This window comes from Nicotiana sylvestris, chromosome 6 (genome assembly GCF_000393655.2).
Source record: "Nicotiana sylvestris chromosome 6, ASM39365v2, whole genome shotgun sequence".
Taxonomy (NCBI): Eukaryota; Viridiplantae; Streptophyta; class Magnoliopsida; order Solanales; family Solanaceae; genus Nicotiana; species Nicotiana sylvestris.
In genome coordinates, this window is record NC_091062.1 from 210624244 (window position 1) to 210637005 (window position 12762).

Consider the following 12762-nt stretch of genomic DNA (forward strand, 5'->3'; position numbering starts at 1 on the left):
TCTTACTAGGATTAAAGAAATATTTTGAGCATACATTATATGTTTTGTTCTACGAAAATTTTATCGGGAAAAAAAATCTCGAAAAACCCGAAAAAACCCGAAAAATCCGAAAACCCGAGAAAATCCGAGAGTGAAAAACCCGAGTTTTATTGGGTTGGTTTGGTCTTTAGATTTAATAACCCAACACAATTGGTTTGGTTTGGTAATTATAAAATCCGAACCAACCCGACCTATGTACACCCCTACCAGTAACAAATACGAGGTAACTCTATCCACCAAGACCTGGATAGATGAGTTGCACCATTAAGATTGTATGTTTTGCATCTCTTGAACTTGAACTTAATTGACGTAGTATTTTTTGCTTAATATATTTCACTTCATTGAAGTTTCTGAATCATCTAAATACTTTAATGTCATTCTTCACTAAAACGTGCGTTGTATTGTGTTGAGCTTAATGTCCTCAGTGCCGCAGAGCCGAAGCTGTGAATTTTAGTTTATGGGTTCCGAACCATAATTTGTTTTACTTGCTGGGTTCTAAATAGATTATTTATATATTTTTAATAAATTTTATAGGATTTAAGCCAAAACTATTGGGTTCTCGTGGAACTACACGCTTTTCTACAGTTTGCTCTAACCACATTATTATGGGCTAATTATCCCATTATAGCGTTTTAAGATCAGTGAGTGAGTACTCAAATAAGTTTAGTATGCTTCTTTCGTTGTGACAACTTTCTACTCCTGAAAAGTTGTTCTAGTAGTTTTGAAAAGGAAAAATGCATAAGTACCCATAATCTGACCGAAATTTTAACTATATACTTTTACTTTTCGGGGGTTCATTACCCCTGAACTATTTTAAAATGGAATAAGTACACTATTACGTGCTGAGGTGGCAAAGAGAATGTGCTCACTCTCTTGGAGGCATGTGAAAACCAAAACATGAGTAAAATCTGATTAATATTGCCACGTGTCGGATTTTAATTGGACAAGCACTTATGATTAATTAACATTATAACTTAAACTGATATATCTTTTTAGTAATTTTTTTCTTTTCTTTTTTGCTTTTTTTCTTTGAAATACAAACAAATCCTCTGGGGAAAGCTTACCGGCAACCATCGAAAGTATCATCAACATAAACATCATCCAGAACCTCCATAAAACTCCTCTCCTCTCCATGCTTCCAACACCTCCTCACAATCCACCATGGCCAATTTATCACAAAAACCCACTGAAATATCTTTACATTTGACCTTAGTTTTTATTTATTTTGATTAGATGCAAACCATATGTGGTTGATTATGAAGAAAAGAGTTTCCATTGTCCACCTCAATCAGATCTCCATTGGTCGATTCACGTGGTTGATTTTGACCTTAGGATTTTCGGAGAATGGGTGCACCATTACGTTTTAAAAAAAATTAAACAAAAAGTCGGTTGGGGATTAGATCCCCTAACCTTAAGGCTATTGGAAATAAAAGATTAAAACCAGTGAACCACTTCATTTCTTTTGATCATGGGTACCATTAAATATATATATATATATATATATATATATATATTTGCCAAATTGTGTACATCATATCTATACTTTAACCCAAGGACCACGGGTTCACGTGAACCATATTTTACACTGTAAATCCGCCTCTGGATCTACCGCTCCGTTGATAGTGCGTCGCAGATTTAGAGGATGCAAATCGCCCGTAAAGAAGAAAGAGAAAATTTAAAAAATACAAGAAAAATATAAAGAAGAGAATATGGAATACTAAAAACAAAATAGACGAGGAACTAGCATTTGATTTCGTCGCACAAACGACTCCAAGAACGAAATGAAGAAGAAAGGAAGGAGGAAAAGAAAGAAAATGAAAAAGAATACAACAACAACCCAGTAAAATTACACTAGTGGGGTATGAGGAGGGTAGTGTGTACGCAAACCTTAACCCTACTCCAAAGGAGCAGAGAAACTGTATCCGAAAAAAATTAGAAAAATAAAAATTTGAAATTTATACTTGGTAGGCGCATGTTTTTCACCACTTTGATACAAACCTAGTCATGATCTTTTAAGGGTGTAATAGCACCCCGAAAAAGAAAGTGTGTAGTTGAAACTTCGGTTATAGGCTAGGGATACTTATGCTTTTCCCTTCTGAAAATTTGGCAACTTTTTACTCCTGATACTTATTGCTGTAGCTGTAGTTTTGAAAAGATTATCTGTTTTCTCCAGTTTGTCCAAATGTACTCGTATTAGGTATTAATTCTACCTTTCAATAGAATTTGTTTGCTATGATCCTCAAAAGAGACCACTCTTGCTTCACAAATCACTGAGAAGTATGAAGAATCAAAGTTTTCTCATTGCTAAAGAATTGGTACACTGTTGGACTAAAAATTAGAATGGTTACATTTTCCTTATACCATATTGTATTTTCTATGACTTTCCTGGAAGCAGATAGCTTTGTTGTTTTACAAGGGGATAAACACCCTGTATTATGAATTTACATTTTACAACAAATGATTCTAAAGAAAAAAATCATGTATGCATCCTAAAACTGAGGTTCTAACAAATCTTACATGCTTATTGCTCTAGAAGAGACTTCAGACTCACCCTCCTGCAGCTCGGTTTCGGCCATCCCATTATTTTCCTGGCAATAAAATTTATCGAGAGGTCAACAGTGTGCAAGTGTGTAGCTTACCCAAATGAGTTTTGGCAGGAAATGCCCTTTTCTGTATGCAGAGGGTATATGTCTTCACACCTTCTAAGCTTACTTTAGGAGAAGAATGATTCTATTGAAAAGAAATGGCATTAGCCAGGGAATAAAATAAACAAGTGAAAGTTCAAATCATACTCTTTGATTTACCGAATGTGCCTGAGCAAGATACCGTTGTAGAGCACCATCTCCACGAAGTACCTTCCCACCACATCCAGGTGCATTTACTGCACCTACTGACTCTTCATCCACCACAATAGCATCTACTCTATCATCTCCAGCTTTGACATCAGGAATCTGCACATTCAAGTGAATCAAGTACGAAAACACTTGCTCCTGATCTTAAAGATTTTGTGAAGCTCCTATGAAAATAGATTCGAACATAGTTTACCTCATACATAGCATCAGTTAAGATGCTTTCGAGTATGGCTCTCAATCCCCTCGCACCAGTATTTTTAGCCATCGCTTTCTCGGCAATCAACCTTAATGCTCCCTCCGTAAAATGTAGCTTAGTCTAAACAAGCACGTGAAAGTCCAAATCAGTTGAATACAACATGTAACCTCTCTCTTCAGGGTTTGAGGATGTGTATTTTCATGCTTGCGTTCCTTTTTGCTCTAGGGTGGGAGGGTTGTAAAGGTGGGTGTGAGTGGGGGAAGAGAGGAAGGACACATAGTTTGTACTTACATTATTCATGCTAAATAGTTTTTTATATTGCTTGCAAAGAGCATTTTTGGGTTCAGTGAGGACCTGTAAGAAAAAAAATACATTAAATTCACCAAGTCAATTTTCTGGAAAAACAAACACTTCAAGACCAAAAGTCAAAAAGAAAGAAGACGACAAAAGAGAAGAACAATCAAAGCAAGGAATACATAGAACAAAAGGAATCAGGCAGGGAATAAGTAACAATAACCAAATCTGTTAGGTGAAAGATGGATTTCCCTCATAAGCAAGGATCAAGTTCTTCAATCAGAGAACTGAAGCAGGAATTACAAATCATTATCAACATTTGTGTATCTTGGGTCTTTCATGTTAATTGATGACGAGAGAGCCAACTGGACTTCTATCAATATTTGCTCTGCTTAAAAGAGCTTATTCCAGATAAAGTATTTTTCACAAAAGGAAGACAATTGCTCCAGTAGGTACACTAAGCTTCTGAAGGTAAACCAATTGATGCAACCCATCAGCATGAGAGACATCCTCCCAATCTGAATGAGTTGCAACGTGCTTTCCATATACAATGCAGGCCGTGATTACAACAACAACAGCAGCAGCAGCCCAGTATAATCCCACAAGTGGGGTTTGGGGAGGGTAATATGTACGCAGACCTTTCCCCTACCCCGAGGGGCAGAGAAGCTGTTTCCAGGAGACCCTCGGCTCAGGAGACCTTTCCAGGCCGTGATTACAGTAGCAAAATAAAAACTAAAGGGCAGGGCAGCCCATGCAGGAAGCATCCCACATTCACGCAGGGTCCGGGAAAGGGCTGCACTACAAGAGGTGTGATGTAGACAACCTACCCTAGAGCAAGATCAGTAGCAAAATAAAAACTAAAGGCAAAACAAAAAATAAAAAGTACCTGAACAAGCTGGTCCTCCGTCAGTGCAGATAAATTAACCAAAATAGGAAAGCGCCCAATAAACTCTGGTATGAGCCCGTATGAAATAAAATCACTACTCTCTACCTGGAAACATGAAGTGATATCTTTCAGGAATAGCAGCTGGCTAGATATTAAATTTATTGTGCACAACTCACAATCTCAAGCATATAAAAACATAGGAACTTAGAATTAGATCACCATTCTTACAGATTCTAGCAAGGATGATGTTACAGTTGCATTAGTTACTCCACCAGTTCTCATGTTGGCGCGAACTGGAGCTCCAAAACCAATAGAAGAATCCTGTCGTCTGATAATAAGAACCCATTGTAAACCCTCATAGTTCACAAAAGTCTTAGTTTCTGATGCACTTAGAGGAAGGAATTCAGAAAATAAAATTACCTCTCTGAAATAGTTTTCTCCAAATCAATGAATGCGCCACCACAGATAAAAAGAATGTCTTTTGTATCTATCTGTATAAATGTTGCAAAACTTTTAGAGAATTCATAGGGGAAGAAATAAAATGAATTCAACAAGTGAAGCATACGACGTTTATGTTTTGTTAATTTTTTTTATAAGGAAATGGAGAAGAGATTCCAAACATTCGATTCCAACTTCCAATTCAGCGAAAAGAAAGTGTCTACATGTAGCACCTGACTTTATTTTGTCTGAACTGATTATCTTTAAGTGGACCCAAGGATGCTGATCATCGACAAGTTCATCTACAGCAAGTCTCACTACTTTTAAGTCAGAGCATGAGGTCCAATGTTTAACATCTCTCAATGGAAAATTACCTTGGGCATAGCCTCATCTAACTTACCAATTGATTCTTTACCTTATTATCTCCTTATTTAATAAAGAATCATATATATTGAAGGGATAGCTGGAATAGCTCAGTTGGTTAGAGCGTGTGGCTGTTAACCACAACGTCGGAGGTTCAAGCCCTTCTTCTAGCACTTAACGTCCTTACCAAAAAAAATATTGAAGGGATAGAAAACATTGTTGTACAGCTCCAGGGACCATTTATGTTCTTTTTTGTAAATTTTTAAAGCATCAGTGAGATTCCAATTAGTATAAACAATGGTTTGCTTGTTTACAGGAGCTCCCATTTAATACTTGAGACTACTCCTTCCAACTTTTAGCATTTGGGCAGGTTCAGACTCTATACATCATGTTACCACTTAGCAGAGTGATTTTTTTTTTTGGGTAAGGTAAGGTATCCACTTAGCAGAGTTCTAAGTTTATTTTTTTGTGAGATTTTATCTTTTGTATACCTCTTGTATACTAGCGTTTTCCTTTTACAGAGGTAAAATTATAACTTTATCAAGAAACAAAAGGTAGCAAAACTCTAAGAATAGTAACAAAGGAAAATAGGAACTGAACACATTCTCATCCACTTTACCTGAATATTATCACCACGAGGATGCTTCCTTTGTCCCTTTTCAGGTACATTCACTATCTGGAAAAAGAGACACACATGTTACTACTGGTTAATAAAGGCAGCAGACCATATCATTAGCTATGGACGATGTTGTTTCCAAGAAATTTTTTAAGTGATATAAGAGCAAGATTCGTAATCTAAACTGCGAATCTTTTAAAGCACAAATGATAAACATCATGATTACAGCACTGTAGAATATAAACAAAATAAATCGAGGACAGTGAAGTTTACCATGATAACAATCAAAGATTTCTTTAGGATGAAATGTAGAAATTGAAAAGACAGATGGTCATTGATCAGTTCTCATATTCGACATTTTTAAGCAAGAGCACCAGGTAAGTGTGCCCAAGATGTGAGAAAAAGCATGATTATCCATTATCAAGTTGTATGAAACTTGCCAAGAAAATTAAGGACGAATAATACCAAGTTAAACTTATTCTATGCTATTTTTATTGTGGGGAATCAAATAGGGAGCCACTTACTATACACCCTGGGAGACATAGATCACAAAATCAAGCACACATTGCAACCATAAAAGTTGTTGGATAACTTCCTTTTCGTATGTGATACAAGAAGCACATTCTTTGTTGTGCAATTACTGCAAGTTTTTGAATGAAAGCATTCTCGCAATGCTTTTCTTTTTAGTGATTGATCAGTATTCTGGTGAGATTCGATGATATTATTGAGATGTCTGTTTTTTTAACAGTAACTTTTGCCAACATACTTGCCAGGACATTCCTGTTTTTATTTGCAAACTCAATTTGTTTCACTACATTGAGTTCGAGGGGCATGTTCAAAGTCAAGAGAATTAGATAGTATATGTTAAAATGTTCCTACATACATTTTCCGTGTTTAGGTTAAGAGTGTGTGTGTGTGTGTGTGTGTGTGTGTGTATATATACATACACACACACACACTTGGCAACTAGGCTTGGAATTTAAGTATTTCTCCATTTAATAACTTTTCTTATTTAGGAATCTTACCTTAGTCCAAGCTTCCCTTATATTAAAGTCTAATGAAATATTTCCTTGCCTAAACTCCAATATGGGATGCCCTTATTTCATTCACGACCAATTCAACAGAAGTTCAAGTTCTTTTATGTTTTGTATCTTAGACTAGTGTCTATCAGAAATTCAGTCCATGATCATTAATGAACTTCTTCCAAATATGCTAGGTCTACATCTTTTCTGCTTAAATTGGAATAGTGGTTGCAGTTCAGCATTAACTTTATGTACAACAATTTATACCTGTCAGTACTGCATATCCATTAATAGCTTTCCAATAAATTTGCAGCCAAAGTTAAATCGGTTCCACTAATATACAAGAAATAAAACCTATAACAGCCTTTGGATTTATCCACATGAACATAGTTGAACACAGATCTGAAGCTATTTTTTTTTTAAATAAGGATAAGGAGGAAGCTATTAATAGCCAAAGAGAGCCGACAAATACTTATTCATTAGAAAACAACAATAGTTAATAAATGGGCCAAGACCAAGGGCACTCACAGTTCCTTCGAGCATTTTCAGTAGTGCCTGCTGAACTCCTTCCCCAGAAACATCTCTGCTAACATTTAAGCTCTCAGCCTTTTCAAAGACAGAAAGCAGAGGAATAAAATAGGTGTGTCAGTTGTGATATCCTTTAAATGTCAGATGAAAAAGAAGATTACACAGTGATCAAAATATTTTGACAAAATGCATAGAGCTTTTCTTAAAATAAGCTATAAACAATTATAATAAACAAAAAAGACGCAAAACAAGCACCTTCTTTGTTATCTTATCGACTTCATCAATGTAGATCATCCCTTGTTGTGCTGCTTGCACATTAAATTCAGCAACCTGCATGTCACAACAATATCACATTCCTAGCACCACTGAAACCTTCATAAGATTCTACACTATATTCTAAGTTAAAGTAATACCCTCACTATATAAAGAAACTATCGGCACATAACAAAATGGGGCAAAAAATAAAAACCATGGCATATTAATTGTAGGACGAAAAAAGTACTGATAATAACTACACATCCAACATTTTTTTTTTGAGAATGATCTACACATCCAACTTCTCGCGAACCAAGAAATATGTAGAACAGGGACATGCTTAACTCAGCCAGTAATTTGCATACTTATGAATCTATGCAGTAGGAACCATACCGTAAGTAACTTGTACAATATGGATTCGACATCTTCACCAACATATCCAGCCTGTAAGATACCAAAAAGTGCTTCTCAGTTGGACTTCAAGAAGTAAATTCAGAAAGAACCCGCGTCCAGTGGAAATGATCAACTAAAAAGTATTTCCAATTATTCTTCTGTGCTTATACTCTCATATTGGAGCTTAAAATAACAAGAAAGGAGCTATACTAATTTTTAGATGCAAGTGCCGCTTGGGAACAAGTTAAATCCAGATATAATGGGAGAAACTTGATACTATTTCTAATCATTTCTAGACACTATTTTCTCAGCACATATTCAAGTATTGCTTGGAAATTTATCACTCCATATATCCCTTTCCTACTTGCGTTACTAACAAATTTAAAATACTTATGTATGATTTACTTTGTTTTGTATAATAGTATATTATTGTAAGTAAAGAGAGACTCCACAGTCCACCCATTTATTCTTCACTAAATAAGAAGAGAAACAATCAAAGTGGGAAAAGTTCAAATCAAAATAGCATCTTACTTGCCTGTGTTAAGGTTGTTGCATCTGCAATAACAAAAGGCACATTCACAAAGCGTGCAAGTGTTTTTGCAAGTAGTGTTTTCCCTGTTCCAAAAATGGAGTTAGAAAGTTCCAAGTTTCACAAATTCTCCCACAAAGTAAGCAATTTTCAACTAAAGATATTATTGATTTGTGAGGCTACACATTAGTTAAAGGAAGCTACAAACAGAAGCACAAAATGAAAATGGGCACATTCTTAAAACAATCTGTAGTTATTGCAATTCTTACTGTGTTACAGAAAATTAACTCTTGTTGGAGAATAAGGACACGCAAAAGAAGAAGAAAAAGAGAAGAAAGTCCTATTCATCATTGTTCAGTTGGCAGACAAAACAAGAAATAGCGGACAAGGTGTTCTGATGAAGAAAGAATCAGTGGCTGTGAGGAGAAAATGTTTTCTCATCCCTTTCTTTTCTTCTTATCATTTTTCATTTAACAAAGAGGGGAACTAAAGTTTCCACATCCCCTTCCTTTCTCTTACAGTCCTCACTTTTGGAACACCGTAAGTTACAAGATTCTCAATTTTGGAACATCCCTGCTAACAAGCAATATGAACTGACAAAAGGTCTCAACGTTTCCAAGACTAAAAATAGGTTTATGGAAGCAACAGACAAAGAACCAGAATGAGAAAAGCCACATTCACAAAAGAACTAAGGAATTGAGAGTAGTTTTTTTTTGAAATGGTAAGTAAAAGTTAGTAATCACGAGCACTAAGATGGTGCTGAATGTTACAATTGTAGCCTCACAAAAACCCAGTTCCACCACTAATCAGAAATTTATGAGCCAAGGATTTGCAAGTAGTTTTTCCCTGTTTCAGGAAAACTTAAGCCAGACAGCTTCCAGTATTGGAACTTCTATCAGCTGACAATCTCTGGAAGTTTCTGAGGTTACAGATTTGCATAAGTAACTGACTGAAAGTACAAGAATGGTATGCAGATTTTTACCTGATCCAGTAGGCCCCATCAAAAGCACATTGCTTTTTTCCAGTTCCACATTTTCTTCACTATCATCCCTTGCTGATTCTGCTCCAGACCTAACACAGAAGTATATACAATAATGGTTCATATAGAGAAAATAAAGCTAAGAAAGAAAGGCAAGACAAACTAGATGATAGCATATTCAACAGGATACAAAGATATCGAAATTTAGAGGGAAATGCACTGGTCAACATTAAGTCTTCAATAAATCATGAACTAACGGACTAACCCTTTCTGCAATGAAGCATGGTAAATCCTTTTGTAGTGATTATAAACACCCACTGAAAGCACCTGCCAAATGAATCACTTGTGAAAACAACAACTCAAAGACCCGATACAAATTAGAAGCCAGAGGCGGATCTTGGATTTAAACTCTATGGGTTCAACCTTTAAGGATTTTATTATTGACCCCATTATATTTTCAAAGCTATGAGTTCATATCTACTGTTTGTTGCAATTTCAGTGGATTTTCACACATAAATTTGTACTCCGCCTTGAAAGTTAGTAGCATTTATTCCATGTAGGACATATTGTGCAAACAATGACTTAAATGAAAGTCTACCCTTTTCTCCGTCTCTAAAGTAGGATAAGAGTGACAAATAAAAGATTATGCCGGAAGCTCATAAGCATCAAAGTCCAATTTAATATCTGATTTCCACGAACAAGAATTCTGGATATGCATCTCCTTAGGCATAACAGAGATTAATAATATGAAAATGCTACTGATTGACGTTGCGAGTTAAGAGTTAACCAGTAGATAGTGATCAATTCAGTTGCTTGATCACAGTTATAAAAGTTTCAGTATTGTGTAGTGCAATGAATAATGGCAATGACTTAAAGGCTTAAAAAAATAAGAAGAATTAAAAAAGAACCTTTTTTGCACGCTCTTGACCTATGACAAATTTATCAAGTCCCTTGCAGATCTCCTTTGGCGTTGGCAAATTTTTCCCCAAATTAGACCCGCCCCACCCACTCTTCTCCTCACTACTTTCATCCGCGCCACCATTTTTACCATCAGGTCCAGCAGCCCGTATCAGATTGAGTCCAGGTGCAAATGGTGGGCCTGGAGGTGTATGCACCGCCAGGCCATTAACCGGTGGCGGAGGTGGTGGCCAATTTTCAGGTGGCTCACCACCGTATGATTTCAATGACTCCCAAAAAGACGGCCTCAGCCTCTTATTCTCTTCATCACTATTATTCATTCTTTTACCATTACCATTCCCTTTCACTCTACCAATTTCAAAGAAACTACCTTGAAGTGGTGCCATCTTGTTGGGCCTGAAGTAGTAAGCCGTTTTACAATTGGGGCAAAGATTCACTGCCTGGTAAGGACCACCTGCACCTGCTTCATTTTTTAAATTACTAGCAGCACCAGCAGCACTATTTTCATTGCTATTATTAGTTTTATCCTCGTCGTTAGTAGGAGGAGGGATGAGATGGTGATTACGATTAGTAAATAGAAGATCCATGTGTTTAGAGCAACGAGGACAATAAGCCTCCGCCCTAATCCTTCTCGTGGAAGTCCGATACTCATCGGAAGAACCACCCCGGTCCCACTTGTACCTTTCTTGTACTCCGATGAGAGACTCTCTCCGTTTCACATGAGAACCCACGTGCAGCCAATTCACGTAATTTCGATGCTGCTGTTGTTGTTCCTCTTGTTGAATTGAGCTTATTGTCCTCGTAATCGCCGTTGTTGTCGTTGTTGTTCTCCTCCTCCTCGTAACCGGTGAGTGTCTTAGATTTCTCCATCTCCATATTCCAGACATTTTACCTCCTCAGCTGCGTCCTCTTCTTCTTCTTCTTCTTCAATCCAGAGAACTGAATTAATATCAATTAACATAAATTAAAAAGATGTGAGATTGGGATCTGTCAAGAAGATTATATTATTATTATTATTATTATTATTATTATTATTATTATTATTATTATTATTATTACAGTGTGATAAAATGGCGAAAGAGTATAACTGAAGATGCTGTACTGTATATCGGCGATAAACTATTGAAAAATGAAAAGAAGATAAAAGGTAAGAGTTTTTGTAGGAAAATGCAAAAAAATACAGTTTTCTAAGATTAAGGACAAAACTTCAGTTTTGACCGCTTCCCCACGACACATACGCAAACCACCCACTAAGCGATGCTGCCTCTGTGAACTACCGCGGTTGATGTTCATGCTAACGGTGTCAATTTTTTAAAAGTAAATTAATTTAAGCAACTACTACAGTTAAAATAGCACGGTCTAACCAGTTTTCGGACTGATCATTCAAATATAGCTAGCGTTTGTCAAGTCACTGAAAAATAGTCATTATTTTGCTGTAACAGAGACCAGTCCAGCATAATATACTGGAGTTCGGTGCACTTGTGTATGAACTTCCAGCATATTATGCTGGACTGATATACTTTGCTGGCTCCAGTATAATATACTGGAGACTGGAGCACCGCCATAATATACTGGAGTTTGGAGCACCGGTGCTCCAAACTCCAGTATATTATGCTGGAGACTGGAGCACCGGTGCTCCAAACTCCAGTATATTATGCTGGACCGGTATATTATACTGGAGAGTATTTTTTCGGATTTTGAACCGTGTTTTCGTTCAGATTTATTTTTATATGAAAAGTGGCTAAATTTCGATTACTTTTAAAACTATGTCTATTTTTAAATAACCACTTATAAATCTAGCTATTTTTGAAATTCATTGTTTAATTTCAATTGCGGAGACATGATGTTTTTTAAAATCAATCATGTAAATTAAGTATATCCAATGATAGTTATACAATAATCTCCACTTTATTTTATGTTATTTTTCTTTTTTGATTAAACAATAACTACAAACCCAGTGAATTTCTATAAATGAGGCATGAGTAGGATTATGAGTGCGCATACCTCACCCCTATCTAGGAAGGACATAGAGATTGTTTCCGATAAACCCCCGCTCAAGAAAAGATGAAAAGCAACAGTGGGGCAACAAACAGTAACATCAAAATATTAAGAAACCGAAGGAAAAGATAGGAATCAAATAGCAGGTAGTAATAGCAAACTAAGAATAAGGAAAATACCATACTAACACTAATAGTACCGGTATTGGGAAACAAAAGGAAAAACGCCTGATTGCCTACTAATCTTCTCTCCTAATTCTAGACATCAACAACCTCCTATTAAGGGTCATGTCCTCGGTAAGCTGAAGTTGCGCCAAATCCTGCATAATCACTCCTCCCCAATACTTCCAACCTCCGCACCCTCCTACTTTTTTGATTTGTTTCATTAAAAAGGTCAACCATGTAAGTTCTATTCAAGGATAATCCTAAAATGATCTTTCCATTTTATTTTATGTCA

The 12762-nt window shown here is 36.2% G+C and overlaps 1 protein-coding gene and 1 non-coding gene across 7 annotated transcripts; one reads left to right on the forward strand and one right to left on the reverse strand.

Moving 5' to 3' along the window:
* Positions 1 to 2317: 2317 nt before the first annotated feature.
* LOC104230301 (CLP protease regulatory subunit CLPX3, mitochondrial) lies at positions 2318 to 11506 on the reverse strand. Of its 6 annotated transcripts, none has more exons than XM_070147856.1 (16): positions 11490 to 11506; positions 10299 to 11247; positions 9656 to 9717; positions 9394 to 9482; positions 8418 to 8497; positions 7883 to 7933; positions 7490 to 7564; positions 7235 to 7312; positions 5688 to 5744; positions 4688 to 4758; positions 4496 to 4595; positions 4268 to 4372; positions 3379 to 3441; positions 3085 to 3207; positions 2844 to 2990; positions 2634 to 2769 (listed from the first exon to the last, which is right to left on the reverse strand). In XM_070147856.1, the coding sequence occupies exons 2-16, from the start codon at positions 11193 to 11195 to the stop codon at positions 2641 to 2643; spliced, it is 2127 nt and encodes a 708-aa protein (XP_070003957.1). In that variant the 5' UTR covers positions 11196 to 11247; positions 11490 to 11506; the 3' UTR covers positions 2634 to 2640. The 6 variants fall into 6 exon arrangements, with proteins under 6 accessions (XP_070003959.1, XP_009781367.1, XP_070003957.1 ...); XM_070147857.1 differs by lacking the exon at positions 11490 to 11506 and adding an exon at positions 11411 to 11467; XM_070147854.1 differs by lacking the exon at positions 11490 to 11506 and adding an exon at positions 11368 to 11439.
* On the forward strand, positions 5168 to 5241 carry TRNAN-GUU (transfer RNA asparagine (anticodon GUU)). Its single transcript has one exon. It is a non-coding gene; the product is annotated as a tRNA-Asn (tRNA).
* Positions 11507 to 12762: the final 1256 nt, after the last annotated feature.

What these genes read in the sequence shown, in the direction of transcription:
- LOC104230301 (XM_070147856.1), bottom strand. Translation starts at nt 11,195, where the DNA reads ATGTCTGGAATATGGAGATGGAGAAATCTAAGACACTCACCGGTTACG. An exon ending in GAGAAAACTATTTCAGAGAG is followed by an intron (nt 4,596 to 4,687) that starts GTAATTTTATTT and finishes TCTTATTATCAG; the next exon opens with ACGACAGGATTCTTCTATTG. An exon ending in TAACTGATGCTATGTATGAG is followed by an intron (nt 2,991 to 3,084) that starts GTAAACTATGTT and finishes TTGAATGTGCAG; the next exon opens with ATTCCTGATGTCAAAGCTGG.